The sequence below is a fragment of the Crinia signifera genome, chromosome 1, assembly GCF_055691185.1.
Source record: "Crinia signifera chromosome 1, ASM5569118v1, whole genome shotgun sequence".
Lineage (NCBI taxonomy): Eukaryota > Metazoa > Chordata > Amphibia > Anura > Myobatrachidae > Crinia > Crinia signifera.
In genome coordinates this window covers 297583174-297595173 of record NC_139217.1, presented here as the reverse complement: position 1 = coordinate 297595173, position 12000 = coordinate 297583174, and the positions used below count along the sequence as shown (strand labels likewise).

General features: G+C 42.1%; 1 protein-coding gene across 1 annotated transcript in view; it reads left to right on the top strand.

Annotated features, from left to right (window-relative positions):
* JAK2 (Janus kinase 2) overlaps window positions 1-12000 on the top strand; it is a 196284-nt gene that overhangs the window by 136608 nt on the left and 47676 nt on the right. The window contains exons 9-12 of the mRNA XM_083186002.1: window positions 5895-6006; window positions 6524-6710; window positions 9175-9302; window positions 10317-10451. Of these exons, the coding sequence (XP_083042128.1) occupies window positions 5895-6006; window positions 6524-6710; window positions 9175-9302; window positions 10317-10451 (562 nt within the window). The remainder of the gene's footprint in view (window positions 1-5894; window positions 6007-6523; window positions 6711-9174; window positions 9303-10316; window positions 10452-12000) is intronic.

Here is a 12000-nt window from a genome sequence, read left to right as displayed (position 1 = left end):
TCTGACCAATATCTGCATCTCTCTTCTACACTAATCACTAGCTCCCATTCACTATTACAGGACTTTCATCAGGCTGCTCCCACCATAGGGAATGCCCTTGCACGCACAATAAGACTCTCCACTAGCCTCCAAACTTTTAAGTGTTCCCTGAAAACTCACCTCTTCAGGCAAGGCTATCCTATTTAAATTCCACGCACATAACCCTCTGAGGCACTTATGTATTATATAGCTTCCCCTTCTGGACCTGCAACTTAGTAGGACTGCTATGCTATTACTGGTGACTGTCCTTGTGTTTCCCTGCTATGTCCCTATAGATCTTAAACTTTCAGCAGGGCTCTCCTACCTCCAAGTCTGCCTGTTGTTACCCAGTTTGTTTTATCACTGTCTACAAGTGTAAAGCGCAACAGAATCTGCTGCGATATATAAGAAACTATGAATAAATAAAATCACTGTAGTAAAGTCATCACATCTATTTTTCAACTGATGTTTTTTTATATTTTGCTAAACAGTTTTTATAGCACCCATTTTACCCTTAAAGTGGAGGATATACTGTAGATGTGTTGCCACGTTGTACTAATAGTGACATAAGAGTTGCAGAGCTTACCTAAGACAGGAGTAAAGCTTTTCAAACTATATATTAAAGCTATGCTGTGTATTACTGACTGTGTATTTGTTCGGGTGCCGGACAGGGTCCCGACAGTTGGGATCCCGACAGTCATTTAGCCGACGTCGGGATCCCGACAGTCATTTAGCCGGCGTCGGGATCCCGACAGTCATTTAGCCGACACACGGGGGCCCGACGGCCACCGGCTATTCTCCCTCATGGGGGTCCACGACCCCCATAGAGGGAGAATAGAATAGGTGGCGAGCGTAGCGAGCCACCATGACCACAGCGTGGCGAGTGCAGCAAGCCCGCAAGGGGCTTTGTTGCGCTCACCATGCTGTCTGGGTCTGACCAGTCGGGATCCCGACGTCGGGTTAGTGACTGTCGGAACCCTATACCACACCCATTTGTTCCACATATATCAGTACCTGTTGAGATAACAAAATCATGTCAATGTCTTTCTTTTATCAAATGATCAATACTATGCTTTTAAACTGGTCTGACCAACTTTCCTCCAACCATCCAACTAGTTGCTTGGATGAAATAAAAATCTGGTACTGGATGGGAGCAAATGTAATATTTACTTCAGAAATTTGCTCCCAAAATCTGGAAAAGGACAAAAAACTGTCGCTCAGACACTGTGCTGTAGCTGAACCTGTTTGATTTAAACAATTTGAATGTTTTTGTCCATTTTCCTGGGTTTGTGAGCACATTTCTGATTGTCCTTTGCTCCCATACAGTACCATATTTTTATTCCATCCAAGCAACTAGTTGGATGGTTGGAAGAAAGTTGGTCTGATGTGTGGCCAGCATTAGTTTCCAAGCTATAACAGCAGCTTTTACACATCTAAATAATTACCTTTCACAACTTGGATAGGGAGTTGTGCTATTAGTTATGGTCACATTAAAATGGATACAGATAATGACTGTTACCCAGTGTATCACATATGTCTGTTATAGAATGCAACAATGACCACTTACAAGTACTGTAAATATTCACTAGCAATCTTATATTGATAAAGTAAAGTGTACATAGACTGATGCTTCACATGTTTAATTATATTTCATTCACCAAATAAGAATTGTTATATTCTTTCTATTAAAATGAAAGATAATTGTAGTGCTAATACAGCTTTGAACGCTGGCTAGGGTTTTTCCGCTAGTAAAGTATCAGATATGCAAATTTCCTTTTAGCACATCATTCCTCTTATAACTAATTAAAATTAACAACATCTCAAGCTTTTTCTTTCTTTTGGCTGTGGGGGTACCTCAAAGATTTAATCTATCATCACAACATAGCAGTCGTGGAAGATCTTGAAGAAAACATAACATGTAACATAAACATTTCCAACAAGACCTTGTGCGATTAGCAGCTGAACATGATATTCTGACATTTCAGATGGTAGCAGATATCAACATGTTTTGAATTAACTACCTAAAATCACCCCTTTTGCTGTGCATTTCCTTTCTATGGCCTCATTAAGATATACAGAAAATGTCACCATAGTACACACATTGATAGAAGATTATTTGAATCTTTGTCTCTTCATAAAAAAGCACACACACACACTGTGGTTTCCATCTCTACTTGTTTATTGAAGGTTGTTTACACAGAACACGTATTTACAAAAAGCGACTGATTTAAGTACTATACAATCTTTGCTAACGCTGTACTATCTACATACAATTCATACAATCAGCATTAGATTTGAACTATATAGTCATTGCTGCCCTGTCTATCTGGGATTCGATTTGTGCTATCACGGGAGCGCGCATTGGGATCGAAAGGTAAAAAACCTGTGCGATCTGCATACGATGTGCTTAATATCTGCTTACGATTAGCTTATGATTAGCTTACGATCAGCATACGATTTTGACTATAGTCCAAATCGAATGTCAAATCTCATCGTATGTACACAGCATTACTTTTTACCTTGACAACTTCTCCCTTGAATGTTCAATATTATACATTTATTATTGCAGATAGTTCACAGTTATTCAAATGTTTGAATGTATAATTCTCACCTTAATAGATGGAACCATTAATGATTGTAAGGAAAATTGAAAAAGTATGCATTGTACAATGTTGTTCAATGATTATTATCGTTGTATTTCATACATTGCAATAAAAAAAAAAATTGAAAAAAAAAAATACAGAAAATTTGGTGATGGTCCAATAAGCCACTTTTGCTGTACACTGCCTGGAAAAAGTGAACTTTCATTTTAAACACCCTGTATTTTTTTACTTGGGTGTATTATTCTAATTTTTGTAATGTACATAAGTTAAGTCTGCACAGGACAAGTGTAAGGTTTCACAGCACCCTAGCCTACTACATCAATGCATGCATCCACAACCACCTCCTGCCTAAAATACAACAGTTATTTCTCTAATATATCTCTTCAAAATGTGAGACTCACGAGTCTTTTCAGTTGTGAAATAATAACTTATTCCGACATGTTTCGGGCAATACACCAGTCTTTCATAGGCATCCTTCATTTTGTTATAGGAGGTCTTCGTGGTGTCCCCCAGATCTTGGCACTCTAATAAGCAGCTTCCAAAAGTGGTAGCCACCTTGAAGCTGCATTAATCAGTTGTTAGTCTGGGAATTAAGGTATGTTCTCTGCTCTATGGTACTGGAGACTGATTTGATGTTGGCGTTTGTGCCGGTCAATTCCGAGTGCACTCTCTACAACTTAGTCGCAAGTTGATGACTGCCATCTTACTAGTGCAGGACTAAAACAATTGTAATTTTGCCACCAGTAATTTAACAATTGATTTGGGTTTTGTATACATTATTTGTGCTTTCAATAGAGGTTATATGAAAGCCTTTACTACAGACTAGTTTTCAAAAGCATTGGGTTTAAAGAAGTGATTCAAGTAGAATTTTTTCCTGATGGCATGTGCCAAAAATGGGCATGACCACATGTCAAAAGGGGGTAAATCCACTGGCCAGTGGATTTACATAAAATTGTTGTATGTATTCTGAGTGAAGGATGAATTAGAGTGTAGGCGGATATCCCAAGTCTAGCTATCCCCTTCTCTCCTTACATAAACCCAAGCATATCGGAACACTACCTGAGAGGTGCTCCACTATCAGCAGATTTTGAGCCTGTAAAGATTACCTAATACCTGAAGTGATCCATGGAGAAATGACAAGCTCATATACAGGGGGTAATTCAGACCTGATAGCACGACTGTGAATTTGCACAGTGGCCGATTATCTATAGACTGGTCATGGTCACGGCCTGTAGTACGCATGCGCGTGGCCATCCTGTGTTAAAGTCCTGCTGCTTTTTCTTTTGTCGTGGTGTTCGGAAGGTGATTGACAGGAAGTAGGCGTCTGGCGGTGGAATCCATCCATTTAGTGGGAGTGCTAAAAGGAAGGCATGCCTAGGAAAATGCTGGGAGTGTCTGGGAAAATGCTATGCATGCCTGAGCATTATATGGGAGGATGTGTAACATCAGCTCCAGGTCGGATACAATTTCACCCATTGCAACGCTGAGCAGGTATACGGTCGTTACATTGCCACTGTTAAGGCCGACATACATTGGGTCGACCACTGAAGGTTCACAGGCCTTGTACATGTCAAGGTCACCATAATGCTTAGTAAGCATTGTACTACACTGTAATGCCCCTTACAAGTTATCCCCCACAGTAAGGCTTCTAATTACTCACTGCCAAAGTTTCATGCCAAAATACAGATTTCTGTAGCTTCTAATGGTGGTGCAAGCTTTCTTGTGTAACGATATGCATGCGTAATTCTAAACTTTGTGCTCACCCATGCCATTTAAGTTTCGCTTACATGCATAATGCCCTGCAGTGCCGCTTACACACGCATAATGCCCCTAGTAGGACTTACCTCCCTACTTGAGCCTTCTCAGGTATTTCATGCTACTCGCCTGAAGATTCTTGCTCATTGCCCAGGGATATCTGCTCATCGCTGCAGTTTCCATGCTTCTCTCCTAGGGAATTATATACTCGGTACTCTTTACCTAGATGGGCGCCCGCGATTGAAATCGCGGGCGTCGGGGGTAAAAATCGCGGGTAAATCGCGGGTACATAAAAATCTGCTACCCGCGATGACCTCGATTTTCCCATAGGGAACAATGTTAAAAAGGGTGATTGAGCGCGATTTTCATGGAAAATGCCTCAATGCCCGCGATTTGGCCATAGGAATCAATGTTAAATGGGCCACAGAGCCGAAATAGGCACAATTACCCCTTAAAATGTCCCCCCAAATTTTTAACGCCACCCCACGATCCACGCCAACCCGAAGCGTGGCGAGCGCAGCGAGCCCGCGAGGGGCGGCGGTACGCGTCCTCCGACCTTTTCATGCCCTACTATCCACTAGGGCGTGGAGTGAGAATAGAATAGTGTGGCGAGCGCAGCGAGCCCCCGCGAGGGGACGCGGATACCTTCACAGGTAAACGCGTCCCCTCGCGGGCTTCACAGGTGTCCGCGTCGCCACCGACACCTGTGAAGCCCGCGAGGGGACGCGTATAACTGTGAAGGTATCCGCATCCCCTCGCGGGGCGCGCTGCGCTCGCCACGCTTCGGGCTCGGTGGCTCGCTACGCTCGCCACACTATTCTATTCTCACTCCACGCCCTAGTGGATAGTAGGGCATGAAAAGGTCGGAGGACGCGTACCGCCGCCCCTCGCGGGGGCTCGCTGCGCTCGCCACGCTTCGGGTTGGCGTGGATCGTGGTGTGGCGTTAAAAATTTGGGGGGACATTTAAGGGTTAATTGTGCTTATTTGGGCTCTGTGGCCCATTTAACATTGATTCCTATGGCCAAATCGGATCCATTGAGGCATTGAACAGTAAAATCGTGTCCATCGGGCCTTTTAACATTGATTCCTATGGCAAATCGGGAGCATCGCGTCGCGGGCATCGCGGGTACATTTATGGCCGGCCGCGCCGCGACCGACACGATTTCCATGTTTAACATGGGTTTCAATGGGAAATCGCGGGCATCGCGTCGGTCGCGTCGCGGCCAGACATAAATGTACCCGCGATCACCACGACGGGCGCCCATCTAAGTAAAGAGTACCATATACTCTTTGCCTAGAAGGTTATATGCTGATTGTTTTTGAGGCTATATGCTTATTGATTAAGGGGTTATATGCTTGTTGTCCAGGAGGTTACTTTCTTTGTGTCTGGGGGCAGAACGGCACAATATTTCTTAATGGTATGCTGTATTTCACCTCTGGTTTAAAGAGTTACACATTTTTACTTCTGATCAGCTTCTTATTTCTTAATATTTGTTATTTCTATTTCCAAATTATAGGATGGAATTTGCTATTGATAAACTGAAAAAATCTGGCAACCAAAAAGGAGTTTTTATACTTCGATGCAGCCCTAAAGAATTTAACAAGTACTTCCTCACATTTGCCATAGAGGTAATTATACAGAAGTCCTGGAGATAAACTTACTATGTGTCATTATTGAGAGCTACTTTGGATATGGTTTCAGTTGCTGGATAGTAATGGGGCAGTTATATTTAATACTTGACCAGTTGTTTTTTTGTATTAAATATAACTTTAAATAACACCTGTAACTACAGAAGACACCGCAGCTTAAAAAAGTGCCACATAGTACATTTAGCACCTAGTCTAATTATAATAAACTATATAATATACTGTAGTATTCATTCACCTTCAGTATTCATTCATTACTTATGACACAAGTGCTTTTACTTTAATAAACATTACATACAGTCTACTTTTAGTGAATTATGGGGATTCTGATCTGTGGTTTGAATGTTAGTTTGTTTGTTGTTGCCCCTTAAAATATATTTCTCTCCTAGGCTAGCTCTCCCCTTTAATGTGTATAAATGTCATGTGCACATCTGGTTTATACAATATATATATATATATATATATATATATATATATATATTTTTTTTTTGCTATGCAGCGGGCTGGGGTTCTTGAATACAAGCACTGCTTGATAACAAAGAATGGTAATGGAGACTACAACCTCAGAGGCGCCAAGAAAAACTTTGGTACTCTAAAGGATTTGTTAAACTGCTACCAGAAGGAAACGGTCCGCTCTGATGGCATCATATTCCAGTTTACGCGGTGTTGCCCCCCTAAAGCTAAAGGTCAGTGGTGCTTTTATGTTTGGTTATTGTTTATCATCTAGCAAATACCATTTTTGATGTGGTCATGGAAGTCTAAATTGTAGCTGAACAGTTTTTATTTTCTCTTGTTACATATTTGTGTAAGATGAGGAAAAAGCTGGTTTTCTTATGGCTTTTATATTTTTTTATTAAGAGTTGTTATAAAAATAATAATTAAAGTTTAAGATCGAGTTACATATTTTTTTTCCACACTCATTTGACAATTTCATTAGACTGCATACTAAATTAGTTAAATACTTCACGTAACCTTCTGCCAATTGACAAATTACTCCCGTTGCATTTATAATGCAATAATTAATAAGTGCTGGGTAAATTTAAATTTAAAATTATAGAGTAGAATTATAGAGTAGATAGAAGAAGAATAGAAGAAAAGTGGTTTCTTACTGGAGTGTTTAACATTTAAGCTATTTTTTACCTTACCCATTACTGTTGTGAGAAGGTTCTGTTAACCCTTTGAGTGGCAATGAATTTGTGAAAATAGGTGTTAAAAATGGCAACCAAACATTTGTCATATGTTTATTCATCATAATCATAGGCGAATCTAGAATTATGGTAATGGGTGGTCCCAGATCTAGACATAACAGCAGGGGGACCTTTGCGCGGCGTAGCCGCGCCGCAAAAAGAGTCGTGGTCTCATGGGAAGGAGGCGTGGCATCACAAAAAGGGATGTGGTATTACACTTTAGACCATACACAGTAATGCCCATTACACATTTTAGCAAACTATTACACATAAAGCCACACGCCGTAATGGCAATTACACATAATGCCACACACCATAATGCCCATTACACATTGTGCCACACATCATGATGCCCATTACATACTATATAACAAACCGTAATGCCCATTACATATTTGCCACATAAGTGCTGCATACCGAAGTGCTCATTGCTAGGGATTTCTTGCTTGATGGCACCATAGTACCCATTACACATGATGCCGCACACCATAGTACCCATTACACATGATGCCGCACACCATAGTACCCATTACACATGATGCCGCGCACCATAGTACCCATTACACATGATGCCGCGCACCATAGTACCCATTACACATGATGCTGCACACATAATGTCCCTTACACATGATGCTGCACACCATAATGCCCCTTACACAGTGCCACTTACTGTAAATTTTTATATGAGCCTTCGCTGCTGCTGCAGGGAGAGATGGAGAGCGGTGCAGCTGCTTCTATGAGGAGAGGAGCAGAGCGCAGCACAGAGCACGCTCCCACTCCCCTCCTGGTGTCCCCTCTAGCCGAGTGAACATTTGAAATATTGTGCGTGCTAATGTTGTGCGTGACGTCGGGGGAGCACGCCGGGCGCCGGCACCACATGATTAAGGGGGGGGGGGGGCAGGCTGAGGTGAAAGCGGTGAGAAGAATTGGAGCGGAAGCTGCAGGGGTGACAGTCATTGACAGCTGGGCAGAGAGCAGGGGGCTGCCCGGCTGTATTCAGAGCACTGCAGATCACGGCTATTTGAAATAATACCCCTTTCACAACAGAAAATGCAGGAATTTACCCGGGAATATGGTCCCAGGATCATGCAGGGACATTCCCAGGCTGACACCTTATACACCAGCTTAGTCCCTGCATTTTCTGGTGTGAGGGGGAGAGACAACCACTACCCTCTCCCTACCCCCCTTTAACCAACCAGCTATATCTTTGGAACCAACTGACCCATTTACATGAGACCAGTATCATATTGAAGAACTTTTGAGTTGGCTTCGAATGATTTTGTTCCTGTGAAACTGGGCTGTTTGGTTCCAGAGAAATCTGCCCTCAAAGAACATAAACAGTCATGAAATTACATTTAAGAAATTAAAAAAAGCAGTTTAACCTCAATATCCCTGAAACCAATTAACCCATATGGATCCAGCCTGGTATCAGATTGAAGGCCCAGCAATTTGGGTTCGACTGAGTTCAACCTCGAGCTTCAGTGATGCCGAAGGGGGAACTGGCAGCCGTTGAACTGGGTGGGGGTCGGAATTAGTGGGTCCCATGTTATCCTATAGGGAAAACGTTCCAGTTTTGCCTGGCAGTATCTCCGGTTCCCAGGGGGATAGAGACACGGGGCTGGGCTCGTTGGAAAGCCCCATCCCTCAGCTACAAAATGGGCTAATAGGTGGTCCTGTGCACCCCCGGACCACCCCCTAGATTCGCCTATGATCATAATGACCTGTAATGTTTACCTTATATAGGAAATATAATCTTTTTTCACCTACCATTTTTTATTTGAATTTACATAACAAATTTGAGTGACGTCTGAATTTTTAGCGGATATTCTGAACATCTCTCACAGAGATGTTGACACTCGAAGGGTTTATTTATTCAGCTTGGTTTGTATAGAGATTTACTGGATTAATATAACTATGTTATGGGATTTAATCGGTTAAATATTGATTTCTTGTCCTTTTTCAGAGAAATCAAACTTGGTTATCTTTAGGAGCAACAAAGTTTCAGATGTCTCTACAACACCATCTTTGCAGAGGCACAATAACGTGAATCAGATGGTCTTTCATAAGATCAGGAGTGAAGACTTGATTTATGTACGCATGTTATTCTTAAGTAATGCATTTCGTCTGCATCCATAATAAACCTATTATTACTTGTGGATGGATAAGTCTACCTTAAACTTTTCATACTATGTGCAAAATCTTAGAATTATTCTACACTTCAAACTAAAAAGTAATATTAGGTGGTGGGCGTTAGACATTAATCTCTAGCTTTTTACATGATTGGTTGCTGTAAAAAAAGACACTGTGTGGACTTCAAATACCCACAGTACATCTTTTTTTAGGGGGGCAATTCAGTTAATGTCTATCTTTTTCATACAAGAACACTTGAATCCGTTCTATGTGTTTCCACCATTGCACCTGTGAAATAACACCACTTATCGGGGGTTTTATGCTGGCCATCGGAGACCGTTGATTCCTCCAGTGAATTACCATCGCTAATTGAATTTCCCCCTATTTCTATAAGTAAATCATTTTAGTTATAATTTTGCAGTATGGCTCTCCTTCAGATTTCATGTTGTTCCTGTTGATGTTGCTCTGGCTGTCTTCAAATTGAGGGACTGCATTTAAGTTAAAAATTACTACCATAAGATAGTTTTCCATTCTGTTTAATTTGCTGCTCTTCTTCTAAAAATACTCCTGTCCTCGATAATTGTCATTTACATGTGATGTGTTGTTCTCTTCTGCTTAAGTGTGAAGCTTATTTTTTTTTTCTCTTTTGAATGTAAGGTTCCTAAAATATGCACTGTTGTCTGAAAGTCTCCTTCGGGAATCCTGTTTTATAGAGAGAAAATTAAAAGGATACTTGCACTGAGATCTGCAAGAAGCCCAAATCTGAGAAATCGGGGGACATGTGTTTTGTTAACTTACTACATTATAATCTATAATCCAAAATTGAACATATTTGATCAGACAACCCAGCCATTCACTGTGTATTGTATGAAACTTGAAAGAATATTAAATTCTGCAGATCACATATTTTCACTTCCAAAATGTAATTTTTTGCACATAGAAACTGTTTAACTTGTACTTTTACCGGTCTTTCAGGAGGAAAATCTTGGACAGGGTACCTTTACCAAGATATTTAGGGGAAAACGAGAGGAATTAGGAGATTACAATCAAATTCATGAAACCGATGTTCTTCTGAAAGTCTTGGATAAAACACATAGAAATTACTCTGAGGTTTGTTTTTCAACATTCATTCCATTTCATAAGATTACAGATTTCGTGGAACAGAGGGTTATATTTAGGATTTTAGGTATGAGTTGATCATTTGCAATGATCATTTACAGTATATAAAAATCTCTTCATAGCTGATAAACTTTACTTAATCCAACAAAACCAAATCTATACAGCCACAAAAGAATCATGTTTATTTGTAATTCTGCAGTAAAGCAAAAATATTTTCATCACAAGGTGTGCATGTAAAGCGCAACGGAATCTGCTGCGCTATATAAGAAACTGTAAATAAATTATGATGTACTCCAGTAATCTACTACAGTATATTACTTAATAGAATTAGTCTGCTTACTAAATCTTGAAAATGTATGAATAAAGAAGACTCTTGTTTACATCTAGATTATTATTTAGTTACTTGTTTCCTAGCATGGCACCCAGGGCGGGCGCCACCACTAGGCAGCTCTAGGCATTTGCCTAGGGCGCCGGCATCGCCCCTCACCCCCAGCATGTGCATATAGCTGTCGGCGTTCCTGCAGTGCTGGAGCGGGCAGGTGCTGGAGCGGGCAGGGGTGTCTGTGCCGCGGGGTACCTGCGGCGTTGTCACTGTGTATAAAGCTGCTGCTGGCGGCAGCGGCGTGGTCCCTGCAGTGAATAGAGAATTAACTAGCGCTATGCGGCGGCGCGGGAAGCGCTTCTGGGTTTGAAAACACTTGCCGCATGCTGATTGGCTGAGATTCAGCCAATCAGCGTGTGGCAAGTGTTTTCAAAATCAGAAGCGCTTCCCGCGCCGCCGCATAGTGCTAGTTATTCTCTATTCACTGCAGGGACGCCGCCGCCGCCAGTTTTATAATACAGGTACCCACCCCCCGGGCACCGGGGCGCCCCCACCCTGACTCGCCTGGGGCACTCCGGCCCTGATGGCACCCATCGCATCGCATACCATAAGGCATATGATGGTATGCGATGCGATGCCATGTTAGCCGATGTTATACAATTTTAAATTGTATACCATCGAATTGAATGCCATTGTATGGCATATACAATGGTATACGATTTTAAATTGTATAAGCACCCTAATGGGTGTTTTCAATGTTAAATGTGCCCCCTATAAGATAAATAATTGTATAAGCACCGTAATATGTGCTTACAATGTTAAAAGCACTCCCACGCCACCCGTACTATCAACGCCAACCCAAAGCATGTCAAGCGGCGGCGGTACAAGTCATCCGACCTTTTCATACCCCCACTATCCACGTTGGCGTGGAGTTGATTTTATCAGTGTGGCGAGCCTGAAGCGTGGCGAGCGCAGCGAGACCCGCGAGGGGACAAGGAATACATGTGAAGTAATGCCCGTCCCCTCGCGGGACTCGCCGTGCTCTCCACGCTTCGGGCTCGCCACACTATATAAAATCAACTCCACGCCAACGTGGATAGTGGGAGTAGGAAAAGGTTGGAGGACGCGTACCGCTGCGCTCGCCACACTTCGGGTTGCCGTTGATAGTGGCAGTGGCGTGGGGGTGCAATTAACATTGTAAGCACCTATTTAGGTGCT